Source organism: Acipenser ruthenus, chromosome 3, assembly GCF_902713425.1.
Source record: "Acipenser ruthenus chromosome 3, fAciRut3.2 maternal haplotype, whole genome shotgun sequence".
Taxonomy (NCBI): domain Eukaryota; kingdom Metazoa; phylum Chordata; class Actinopteri; order Acipenseriformes; family Acipenseridae; genus Acipenser; species Acipenser ruthenus.
In genome coordinates this window covers 11,177,641-11,191,392 of record NC_081191.1, presented here as the reverse complement: position 1 = coordinate 11,191,392, position 13,752 = coordinate 11,177,641, and the positions used below count along the sequence as shown (strand labels likewise).

At 37.6% G+C, this 13,752-nt stretch overlaps 1 protein-coding gene across 5 annotated transcripts in view; it reads left to right on the top strand.

Annotated features, from left to right (window-relative positions):
- Positions 1–13,752, top strand: part of LOC117394423 (cytoplasmic dynein 1 intermediate chain 1) — a 102,782-nt gene that overhangs the window by 46,151 nt on the left and 42,879 nt on the right. For all 5 annotated transcript variants that reach the window (XM_033992683.3, XM_033992679.3, XM_033992681.3 and 2 more), the window contains 4 exons: positions 3,247–3,336; positions 5,985–6,147; positions 7,364–7,463; positions 7,982–8,107. In XM_033992683.3, coding sequence (XP_033848574.1) covers positions 3,247–3,336; positions 5,985–6,147; positions 7,364–7,463; positions 7,982–8,107 — 479 coding nt within the window. The remainder of the gene's footprint in view (positions 1–3,246; positions 3,337–5,984; positions 6,148–7,363; positions 7,464–7,981; positions 8,108–13,752) is intronic.

Below are 13,752 nucleotides of genomic sequence, written 5' to 3'. Positions count from 1 at the left end.
ATGTAACTATCACTATTATCTGCTGTATTATTGAATTGTGGTTTGTCACACTTGAACAAAAATGATTGTATTTCTTGCTCTTATTGTATTACTTGTATTGTAACACTTGAATGTATTTGCTTGCGATTGTAAGTCGCCCTGGATAAGGGCGTCTGCTAAGAAATAAATAATAATAATAATAATAATAATAATAATAATAATAATAATAATAATTATTATTATTATTATTATTATTATTATAATAATTAATAATTCAAAGTATATATTGTGTATTAGTAAAAAAAATCAACCAGTAAATAAATAGGCTTCCTGTGGCAATGTTCGTTCATTTTATTTTTTCTGTATACAGTTGGAATAAGTTCTGTGCAATTCCGGGCATGTCCATATATACAGGTCGGAGTTGGTTGGCAAAACAGACAATTTGTCTGCTTAAACAAAATCATATTACATAATTATTTTAATGTCAATGTTAACCCTTAGCGGTCCATTTATTCAGGCTCGTCAGGTCCAATTTATTTTCACATGCACAGTTTATTTTAGACGCGCTGTTTAAAAGTATTTTTTTTTCACAGTAAAACAGGTTTAAAAGGCACTGCATTTCAACAGGACACTCAGCACTGTATCTCCAGCCCCGCCCCACCCCTCATTCGCTGTTTTTTTCTCATACCTCTATATAGTAGTGCATACCGATAAATCATCTCCTGATCACTCGTTTTATCACCAAATTCCTCAATAATGCGATCCAAGTCATTATTTTATTACTATAACATCTAAAAAAAGCTCTGCAAATGTCTGTGATATTCTTTGAGCGCTGGATGCAGAAGCAGCTATCTTGTTTGTTTATGTCTGTGTTATCTATGTGACGTCGGGGCTATCTGTATTCATGAGATACGCCCCATTTTTTTCGGCTTCTCTCGGCTCCTATCAATCTCACTCGGCCATTGAATGGTTTTCTCGACTTTTTCCGGAGAAAAAACGACTAGAGACCTGTTTTTTTTTTGTTTGTTTTTTTTAAATTTAGTCGTTGCCAATCAGTTTTTATTATTTTCTCCCTAATTTTAAATGCCCAATTATTTTTAGGCTCAGCTCACCGCTGCCACCCCTGCGCTGACTCGGGAGGGGCGAAGATGAACACACGCTGTCCTCCGAAGCGTGTGCCGTCAGCCACCCGCTTCTTTACACTCTGCAGACTCACCGTGCAGCCGCCTCAGAGCTACAGCGTCGGAGGACAACGCAGCTCTGGGCAGCTTACAGGCAAGCCTGCAGGCGCCCGGCCAGACTACAGGGGTCGGTGGTGCGCGGTGAGCCGAGGACACCCTGGCCGACCTAACCCTCCCTCCCCCCGGACGACGCTCGGCCAATTGAGCGCCGCCCCCTGGGAGCTCCCGTCCACGGTCGGCTGTGGAATAGCCTGGACTCGAACCGGCGACGTCCAGGCTATAGAGCACATCCTGCACTCTAGCGAGTGCTTTTACTGGATGCGCCACTCGGGAGCCCCCTAGAGACCTGTTTTTTGCGTCTTTTTGATGATATCGTACAGGGTCCAACATTGGACCGGAAAGGGAAAATTGCAATGTTGGACCAGGTCCGACATAGGACCGTGAAGTGTTAAGATACACATTAACATAGACAAAGAATTGTTACATAGCATTGCTAATTAAATTTACTGGTGTATTTGAATGTTCTAATACTGTAAAACAAGCAAACAAGAAATGTTTGCTAATTTCGCATTTATTAAAATTTTGCTAAATTAATGTGCCGTGAAATATATTATTCATACATGTGCTGTACATTAAAAGAAAAAGAAGCGCAAACATTTATTGCAGCAAAAATGTACCTTGAAGGCCATTAGCAAAATTAAGTTGCCGCAAAAAACATCCTGTTTTACAGTACTGGTATTAATGTACAGTTGTGTTGGGGCCTGTTTTTTTTACTCATACAGTGTATGGCAAAATAGTTGATTGTAAAAGGTAGGCTTAATTAATAAGTGTCATAAAGCAAATTTCTAATAACTGATGATTTTATTGTTGTATGTTTTTTTTTTTTTAATTACTGCCGCCATTATTTAAAAATGTTTTTCATGTAAAGCATATATATATATATATTGACTAAGGCCCGCTCGGTACTCAACAGAAAAGCGAAATGGCTGTAGGGACAAAACCATCAGGTAACTAGCATTTTTGTCTTTATTTAGACACATCCACTTCAGTGGTGCATGGTCAGTTACTAAACATCCTACCCAAGAGATAATACTTAAAAGTTTCCATCACCCATTTTACAGCCAGACTCACGATCGCATACCTCTGTTCTCTAGGAAGTAACTTCCTACTAAGGTGCAATACCTTGTGCTCCTTCTATGATCTGTAACAACACAGCCCATATGCCAACCTCAGGTGCATCCGTCTGAAGGATACACCTTTTTGAAAAGTCTGGAACAATCAACACAGGGTCATTTCACAACACAGTGCCTAGTTTTTCAAAAGCTTTCTTGGCTTCGTCAGACCAAGCTACCATATTTGGACCTCTAGCTCTTGTTAATTTCGTTGCTTCAAGAACACAACCACTTCAATGTATATTTATAGAGCAAACTTCAATGTATATACAGTCAAAGCCGCTTAACATCTCACTGTTTAATATCACACTCTGCTTAATATCAGTCAATGGAAAGATGCTCCTGATACTATCACTTCGGTTAATGTTACACTCTGCTTAATTTATATATATATTTAATTTATATATAATGTATATATATGTTATGGAAAGGCAGTGAAAATCTAATTGTATTTGAACTTGAGTTTTATTTTGATGAGGCGTTAGATGGCAAGATCTTTCCTAACCAAATCTCAAAGTAGATTTGGAGCTGAGATAACTATTTATTGACTTTAAATGATGGGTAACAATAATTAAATGAAACAAGAAGCTCAATCTCTTTTTACATTTTGTTTATACTAGACTGCAATTAGTTACCCATTAGCATGTTAAAGAAAACTTGAAAGTGCTTTCCTCCTTTACTAATTCTATAGATTGCTAGTGCTAATACACTGCATTGCGCCTCTGTCTTCAGTATTGAAGTGTTTATCTGTGGTAGTACTAAATGACTGGAGGAAATTCTGGTTTCTGTCTGTTAATGAATATTAATTTGCTCGGCTAGTACTGGGGTCTGTTAGCACTTAGACTATATTTAGAATTTCAGGGTGAGAGTTCCAAGCAGATGTAAAGAAACCTCTCTGTTTATTTTTCCCCCAGAGGATGAAGATGATGAGGAAATTGCTGAAACAAAACCTGGGCCAGAGTCTGAGCTACAGGATGAGGAGCAGAAGGAAGAAGCAAAAGAAGGTAATGGCGAAACAGTTAACATGCAAAATGACAAGATTATAAAATATACAGGGCCCTATTGTGTAACAAGAGCAAAGACAATTTTCAGAGAGGAAGACGGCAATTGTGATGGTATAAAACTAGCAAGAAAGCACATTGTAGCAGGAAGGCGAAGTTAAGGCTTTTGCTGTTAAAATGATTTTATTCCTCTCTGAAATGTACCTTTGCACTTTCTTTGCGATAGGATGCAGGTTATTCTAAACAGATTCTAATTTATGTAAATTACCTCAAGAACCAGTTTGTGTTACAATACGATCTCTTTATGCTGACAGGAGATAGCATAGACGGATGGTTAGCTGCTGATGCCAGCAGGAGAAACGTGACTCCTTTTTGCAATCTTAAACTGTTGTTGATTGGGAAGTCTTGATAACAATGCTTATACATTAAACTTAGTTGATACAAGCATTTCAAAGTTAATAAGATGTTTTTTTTTAGATTGTTGGTTGCTGACAGTTTGCCTTTGGAGTGGAGTTACCAATAATGTAAACTGAACTAGTACAAGATAGGGTTATGCAGTTATGATGGAGCAAATTGAATTACAGTCACACCTGTAATTGTAAACTTGTGTGTGAATCGGGGGGCATGAGTGAGGGCTCCTCCCTGTATTTCCTTCCTACCAATAACATCTGCTAAACCCCAATTTAAACCCAAGCCATGAATTGGGTCTCTGTCTTGCGTTTTTGTTTTCCACCATCCTCCCCTCCTCCCCCACTATGCTTTCCTCCTCTATTCTTCCACTCCAACTCTGTAACTGCCGTTCCACCTCTGCAACGGTCCCCCTCTGGGGGTAAGTGAAGCTCACTTCCCAACCCTAGAAGCATAGCAGGCACTGGCCTCATCCTCCGCGAGGAAGGTTCTCAGCCAGACGAGGGGGACCCCTGGCCAAATCTATCTAGCTCTGTTATCTTCCTATTTTCTCACCTCTACATCCCCCTTGGGGGAAGTATCGGTTGCTTCCCAGCCTTGGAGACCGAACGGTTCGATCTCACCTCCGCAAGGGCGGCTCTAAGCGAGCCAGGGGGAATCTCCTTACTCATCTCTAAGTTATAAAGCACCTCTCCTATTATCAATCCCCGAGGTCTCTTCTTCCTCGCAGCCCTTGATCATGTCCAGTGAATCACATACAGTACACCATACAAAACACTTATATTTTATCTATAGGATTATTTGCCTAACATTTTTTTCAGAACATTGATCTAAAATGCAGCACTCAGATGTTTTGCTCTCTGAAGTGAGGATAGACTTGCATACCTTCTTTTGCTTCTTGCAAAAGATTTTAATGAGCAATTCTTCCCACAAATTCAGTGGTACCCAGATATTATCCATTTACAGTACTACCAATGCAGCTATTAATGTTGAACATTGAAAATTGATAATTACCCTGCACAGACCAATACTCATATTTGATCTTTATTATCAAATTAAAATCAATTGACATGCTTTGTCTTATCATTCCATGTCACTAGGGGTCAGGGCTGATTAAAAACACGTCACTTGGCCTCTTAAAAAAACTTCAAAGAAGAGTCAACTCTTTGTATGCAGCAAGCTGGACATAATTTCTCTGTCAGAATACTGCTTTGTAAAATCTGTCCTGTGTGTGTGCTTTTGCCTTTCTGGTTTGAACTTGGCCTCTGGGGAAAAAAAAAAAAACTTTTATCAGCCTCTTTGTCTTTCTTCGGAGTTGTCTGAAACAAGGAAACACATATCTGGAAGCTAAGATCAAAGTGGAGACCAAGTACTAGTTAGGGGAAAAATTGGACCAAATTACATAGAAACCTTGCCTAGTAGAGTATGAACATATTTGTTAAGGATGCTGAAAGAATACTGCATGTTAGTTTTTCCTTTCAAACATGATATGTTTCTGCGTGTACCTCTCTGTTTGTAGTAACCAAATATGTCTACATTCTTGTTTCCTTAGAGAAACATATTTACATTACACAATGTTGTTGTTTTTGTCAATTGGCCAGCATTACCTAACATTTTCTACTTTAAGATTTTTCTCTCACTTTTAGTAACTTCCTTGTTTCCCTTTTATGGACTAATTTCTTTAACTTGTTTTGAAAGGATAATGTATATGGTACGAACCATCCTCGACAACGATGAAATCTCATCAGCAGTTTTGTGTTGTAAGACGTCCCAGAGTTAGGGGTTCCACTTTCCAAATATGTTTAATCTAAGGCCTGATCCTGCATTGAACCCTATATTAAACTTAAGAAACTGAAGAAACTGGTTATAAACCAAATTTCGTTGTAAAAAAAGGCATTTTCTTATTTTGCATATCCTGCTGGAAATGTTTGAGTTCACCCTGTGCTTGTTTTAAATAACTCCAGAAGTAAGAAAAGAAACATATATTGTATTGTATTACTTACATTGTAACACTTGAATGTATTTGTATTTGCTTACGATTGTAAGTCGCCCTGGATAAGGGCGTCTGCTAAGAAATAAATAATAATAATAATAATAACATATAGGTGTTAATTCTCTCTGCCCCTGGAACCCCCATGAAACTCAACATACAAAGATGAAGATGTATCTCAGGGGGCTGTCCATGGAGACATGATTGTAAATGGATAAAAAAATAATTCTTCTCCCCTTTATTTAATGTGAAGCTCACCCAAGGGAGCTGACTGAGGAAGAGAAACAGCAGGTTTTGCACTCAGAAGAATTTCTCCTCTTCTTTGATCGTACCATTCGCATTGTGGAGCGAGCTCTGGCTGAGGAGTCTGACATCTTCTTTGACTACAGTGGCCGGGATCTGGAGGATAAAGAAGGGTGACATGTTTGAGTTCACTTAATACCATCTTTAAGGCACAGAGGGAAAAACTAAAGATGAAAGAATACTGCTGACCACATTGACCGTTTTGATGGGTACTAGCTGGGCTAACACAATTAGATTAATCATACTTATGATCACATACATATTTAGTGCTCAATGGAAATTGATTTTTCTTTTCTTTTTTCTAGTAGTTCAAAGAACAGCGCTGGTGCCCATTTCGTCCACTGTGAACCACTTACAAAGAATGTGCACATAATGATGTCACTCAGTGTTCAGCACAGCAACATGTGCATAGCATCATTAAGATAGCACATTATGGCTGCAGAAAAGTGTTGCAGAACAAATATTATAAACTACAGAAACAAGCATAAGTAATGGACAGTTATGGGAAGTGATTTGTAATAATCACAGCTTCTGGTCTATATTGCCAAAATGAGCCCAACATGTCAACTGATTAGAAAGCATGGATCATATTTAATACTTTTCTTGATACATACAACATGCAACCCAATACTGTATGTATCAATGTTTAATTTCTCATGTTAACAGTTCACTATAACCTCTGAATTATATTCCCAGGCTTGCACATAGTGAGAGTTTTTCTCATTTGATTATTTTGTATCCAGCATCCTTTGATTAGAAGATTATATAGAAGTCTTTTCTCAGATAGCCCTTCAAGAAAGAGTGTGAAGAATTGAGTATAGCAGGTGATGCAGCTGTATTGTTTGGTTGTCAAAGTGCAGTGGTAGGGCAGGACTACCCACAGGGTAAGTGTCCTTAGAATGATTGCATTGTCAATTAACCCAGTGCTGCCATTCTGTACTCAAATTAAGACTAAATCACGGCATCGCTCAAGAGAATTAAAAAAAGCCAATTCCTGGAAAAGCCATGACCATAATTTACTTTAGCCGTAGATAAGAAGGGACTCTGCATAAAATACAGTTTTAAATTGGAAGGGGGTTGGACAAAAATCTATTTGGCAGAGATTTCAAATTAGTTGTGCGTGTTAAGATCTAAAATGCCCCTTGACACTATAAGCTTATTTATCCAAGATTCATGATTTAAAAAAAAAACAAGTTCATTATAATGTATGCAAACTTAAATAATGTACATGTTACACCAACTGCAGGACTCAACCCTTTTTAAATTTTTTTTTAATTGCTGGCAGGGATGTTGTTCATATTTGTGAAGCTTTTTTCTTTTTAATTTTAGTGATATCCAAGCTGGAGCCAACCTCTCTTTCAATCGATTATTCTATGATGAGCACTGGTCAAAGCACCGAGTTGTCACCTGCTTAGACTGGTCCCCACAGGTAAAATACTTTTTTTTATTATTTTTTTATATCCATATCATATGACTAATTTGCAAAGTTTGCCCCTATTTTTGTAAGCTATACCCTTATAAAATTACCCTTGTATTTTTGCAGTTTTACAATGCTTTTCCCATAGTTATACTATGCATGTATCATAGTTTACCCCGGTTTGCCATGTTTTTTAATATGCTTTGCTTGTCTTTACAGTGCTTATCTATGCTTTACCATGCTTTCAATATGCTTTATTATACTTTGCTATGCTTTTACTATAGTAAACTGTTAACAGTAGAGCGTGGGGAAGAGATTGATGGGATAACATCTTGTGATATATGCCAAGATGCCAACCCTGCCTGCCATGGTTTGTTACTCTGCAGTGCAATTTACCATGAATGTCAAGAACATTTTGAAATATTACAGTGAAAATGGTTTTACCATCATGACAATAAAAGCTCTAGTTTTGTATTTGTAGCAGTGGCGAGGGATATGTGTAATATAACATACACATTTCTTTCTTCCAGTACCCTGAACTTATGGTTGCTTCTTACAATAGCAACGAGGATGCTCCCCATGAACCAGATGGTGCTGCTTTAGTGTGGAACATGAAGTTTAAGAAAGCTACTCCAGAGTATATATTCCATTGCCAGGTAGGGTACCAACAAAACGCAGTGTTTCTTTTTTCATTCAAATATTTCTTTATGGTCGATTTGTTTTGTTTTAATCATCCGAGCTATGTGATCACATCAGATGCAGAACTACTCAGATCAAAGTCAACCATAGAAAGCCAACCAAAGAATGTCAGTAAGAATTATTATTAATTAGTGCTCAGTCATGTGAGTCAGTAGTTTCTGTTTGGTAATGGTATTATAACAACACTGCCTATGGGCTTCTCTGTAACATTAGTGTACAAAACAGTGTTTTTAAAAATAATTTCTTGCAGTATGTTACTGGTTTTATTTTTTCCTAATGGCCTGCAGCTATACCATACATATTTATGGCTCACATTGGTTGGATCTAGTCCGGTTCATGGATAAAGATAGAATGCTGTCGGTTTCTTTCATTATATATTTGTCCAATGACTTGATGAGACAGTTTGGATCATCGGGGTACTCACATAGGCGCCGGGTTTGTATAAGTTTTGGTGGTGCCCAGCAGGGGTCAGAGTCCCGCCCCCTATACTTGCAGTCCGATACATAAAATAAATAAAAAATAATGTATGGATGGATTGGAAACAGTAAAATGTTTAACAGTTTCTCTATATTGCATAAAACCACTGCCGTAAGAAAAACGTATTGTGGTTGTACTTAACTATCTATTTTACGTATGACATACTGAGTTGGGGTACATTGTCCTACAAAATGGTATAATATTAGAGGATAAAAAACAAAGCTCAGCTGAATACAGTAACAACCAAGTGCTGATGGATCCATAACCCACAAAAGCAAATACTTCCTAAAATTTAATTTTAAAAAAAGTAGCTCCTACTTTTGCGATGTTCTAATTGTTTCCAGGTAACCTGACAAAGTTCTCTGTGTTACTGCTCTGGCCACCCAAACATTGCGCTTAACTTGAATTTCATTTCATAAGCAAGGAGTGTAAACAATACTTCAGAGTCGTTTTAAAGCAACAACACAGACAGAAACAAAATCAATGACATGGTACACAATAGGGCTTTCAGTTAAACCTCAAAATAGCAATCGATTAATTGGGCATACAGGTAACTATCGATGATTGTACCACCCACATACATTTTCACTCCATTGTGCACAACAATTAAATGCGAGCGGTAATTACACCTTGGTAGCATCAGGAGAAAAAAAAAAAAAAAAAACATTCGCAACAAGCTTACAAAGTTTAACATACTACAGGGGTGTTTACTAAAATATTTATTTAGTAATCTATGTAAACTTGTGTCTAGTTTATATAGATTACATTCTAAAGTACTGTAATCTATATAAACTAGACACAAGTCTTTTTTTTATTCAGTGACAGCTGCAGCATCACACATTGCATCTTGTTAATACTGTACCACCTAACTTTCACTATCTGTGAAACACACATTGCGGAAATCCCTGCCTAAAACATCATCATCATAATAGTAACACTAATAATAATAATAATAATAATAATAATAATAATAATAATAATAATTACAAATTGATTTACTTACCACAACATGAACACTCGATATAGGTCAAGCTGATTGTTACTCCAAAATTGCGTTTAACAAAACTGATTATTTATTTATTTATTTATTTATTTATTTATTTATTTATTAACGTTATTGAATATTGTTAGATATTCATTATATACAGTTCATTATGAAACTCCAAAGAAGCGCAAGCTATATACAGTCATTTTTTTTTTCAATTTGCACAATTTATTTACAGGCTGTTTGCCATGAATACAAAGCCTGTCACCCTGCTCTGGATTCAAGGTGGTGTTCTGACAAGCTGAGCTACCCGCTCAGGATGAGCTACCCGGTAGCTCAGATTAGTCTAGTCTGAAAAACTGCACTACATCTCAGAATGAGCTACCCCGATTGAAAAATATTAGGTAGTTCATTCTGTCAGACAGAAATTACCTATAATAATGAGCTACCCTCTGCTTTAAAACACACACAGCATTTTTAACCCTTTATAACCAACCAACAAAATATACTTTTTTAAAGGATTTTTAATACTGGAAATCCGGTGATGCTTTGCGATGCGTCTGCGAGTTAAAGACCGTGGATCAGAGGGGGTGTACTATCTCATGGTGCACTTTTTCATGCTACATCGGTTTTGGATAGCCCATACATGCTTTCCTATCTATAGTTAATAGCAATATTGACCGTATTTGATACCTGTACAAAGTTATAAGCTAATATATTATAACTTACCGAAAATGGTAGCTTGGATTTATGGCCGTGTATCGAAGAGGGAGGAAGTAAAGTCAAAAAAATATCACGGCGCATGCGTACTTTGTGTAGGTAGCTCATCCTGAGCGGTAGCTCAGATTGTCAGAACAGCAGCCCGCTTTTTTTTGTTTTTGTTTGTTTACATCGAACACACAGAGGGGCGTACTTACAAAGCATTTTCAAATCTGATTCGCTGGTAGGATGGGACCAGCAAATCAGATGCTAGTTAACACGAGCAGGAAAAGAAGAGCACGCTCATTGCTTGTCTTGCAGAAATACTGGGTGCGTTCATGGAGATCATTCTGCTCAGATTCTGTGCCAATGTTCACAGCAAAATGTACGTAAAATATAAGCTCAAACATTGGTGAAGCGGGGCCCACGTTCCTGAATATTGGTGGAGCACGGCTAGCACGGGCCCATATAACTCGCCGCCTATGGGTACTCAAACATATTTTGATATGTTGTAAATAAAACACAACCCTTTTAAATGATTCCTACACGTTTGTTGCAATATGGACTTAGTGCACTGGGGCAGCTGCTCAATCAGTGCCTTCCACTTTCAACAGGCGGTTTACAGTGAGAGATGGTGTTTTTAGAGGCACATATTGCACACCTATTTTAACACACGTTCGTTTTTTTATTTGAATTGTTATGTTAATAAAATATAATCCCTTTTATTTTGTAACTATTGAAACTCAAAGCTAGTTCAGTGTACACAGTAAATCCAAGATTGACTGTTAAATAATGTGCTGTTTTTTACACAAAGGGCTTTTTTTAATGGTTTTAAGTTTTTGTTTCAGATATCTTTAAGTTGGGTTAAAACTGATTTAAATCTAAAAAATACATTTGACCACCCTGCTAGCAGTAGTATGTTTTTCACTTTCTCGGACCCTGTAAACATCACCTGAGGTGCTTGTATTATTTTCTGGTAAGTTTTGACATACCCAATCTCAATTAGCATGTTGTTATAAAGGTTGAAATGCACTTTAAATGATATTATGTTACAAATAACACTGGAAGAGTGATAAGGTTTAATTTTTTTTTTTGTGATGCGGTTGCAAACATTCGACTAGGGATTATATCCCTCTAGGTCAGCCAATCAGGGTGTATATATCAATTATATTTTTTTCACAATGGTTGTATTTGGATCTACTGCTGTTTAGTTTTAGATAGCTACTGTATATGGTTGAAAATATGCATACAAATATTTTGTAATGCATTTGGCAGAAACAAGATATTTTCTTACACAGACATGTATTTGCAAACGTTATTGTACACAATAAATAAGTTTGTACATTTACAACTGAGTACTTTGGAAGAACATTTTTCATGTTAATATGGATGACATGCATTCCTTAGCCACATAATGAAAGCATCAATTTCATAATTGATGGTTGATCAGCCAGGACACAGATGAAATCACTGTATGACTACAAAGTAAAATTTAAAGGCTGTTTTTCTTTCTGTGGAAAAAAATTGCAGTTTAGGTCACTGGGCACTAGAACCTGATACTCTGATAAATGATCCGACTGTATTGGCCAAAGCTACTTCTGTGTGACTACTGTTGGGCTATCAACAAGATCCAGTGCAATACAATACAATACATAGTCTTGAGAGCATTATAAAAAGCAAAAGAAAATAGCTTTGTCAAGCTGTATATATAGATTACAAATCAGGCAGAAATTCTGGGTCTTTGATATGTTTTGGCATTGAGTTCCACAAATACAGTGCCTTGCATAAGTATTCACCCCCCTTGGACTTTTCCACATTTTGTAGTGTTACAACCTGGAATTAAAATGGATTTAATTCAGATTTTTTGTCACTGATCTACACAAAATAGTCCATAATGTTGAAGTGGGGAAAAAAATCTACATATTTTTCAAAATTATTCACAAATAAAAAACTGAAAAGTCTTGATTGCATAAGTATTCACCCCCTTTGTTGTGACACCCCTAAATAAGCTCTGGTGCAACCAATTGCCTTCAGAAGTCACATAATTAGTTGAATGGAGCCCACCTGTGTGCAATTAAAGTGTCACATGATCTCAGATTAAATACACCTGTTTCTGGAAGGCCCCAGAGTTTGTTAGAGAGCATATCTATACAAACAGCATCATGAAGACCAAGGAGCTATCAAAACAAGTCCGGGATAAAGTTCTGGAGAAGCACCAATCAGGGTTGGGTTATAAAAAATATCCCAAACTTTGAACATCCCCCGGAGCACCGTTAAATCCATTATTAAAAAATGGAAAGAATATGGCACAACCGCGACTCTGCCTAGAGAAGGCCGTCCACCAAAACTCAGTGACCAGGTAAGGAGGGCATTAGTCAGAGAAGCAACCAAGAGGCCAATGGTAACTCTGAAGGAGCTGGAGAGATCCACAGATGGGAGATGGGAGAAACCGTCCATGGGACAACTATAACCCGGACGCTCCACAAAGCTGGGCTTTATGGAAGAATGTAAAGAAGAAAGCCATTGCTGAAAAAAACCCATATCATATCCTGTTTGGATTTTGCCAAAAGGCATGTGGGAGACACAGCAAACATGTGGAAAAATGTTCTCTGGTCTGATGAGGCCAAAATTGAACTTTTTGGCAAAACGCTATGTGTGGCGCCAAGCCAACACTGCTCATCACCCTGAGAACACCATTCCCACGGTGAAGCATCATGTTATGGGGATGCTTTTCATTGGCAGGGACTGTGAAACTGGACAGGATTGAGGGCAAGATGGATGGAGCCAAATACAGGGAAATTCTAGAGGAAAACCTGTTTCAGTCTGCAAGAGACCTGGGACTGGGGCGGAGGTTCACCTTCCAGCAGGACAATGACCCTAAACACACAGCCAAAGCTATACTGGAGTAGTTTAAAAACAAGAACCTGAATGTCTTAGAATGGCCCAGTCAAAGCCCAGACCTCAATCCGATTGAGAATCTGTGGCAAGACTTGAAAATTGCTGTTCACCAACGGTCCCCATCCAACTTGACAGAGCTTGAGCAATTTTGCCAAGAAGAATGGGCAAAAATTGCAGGATCCAGATGTGCAAAGCTGGTAGAGAGTCAAAGACTCACAGCTGTAATTGCTGCCAAAGGTGCTTCTACCAAGTATTGACTCAGGGGGGGTGAATACTTATGCAACCAACAAATGTCTTTTTTTTGTTTAATTAACTTTTGTGTCACAATAAAAAATATTTTGCACCTTCAAAGTGTTAAGTATGTTTTGTAAATCAAATGGTAAAAATCCCAATTAAATCCATTTTAATTCCAGGTTGTAACACTACAAAATGTGGAAAAGTCCAAGGGGGGTGAATACTTATGCAAGGCACTGTAGTTTGAGGCACTATCAGCTTGTGTAAGGGCTGGCTTATTCCCATGAGAATGATATTATAAAGACATTA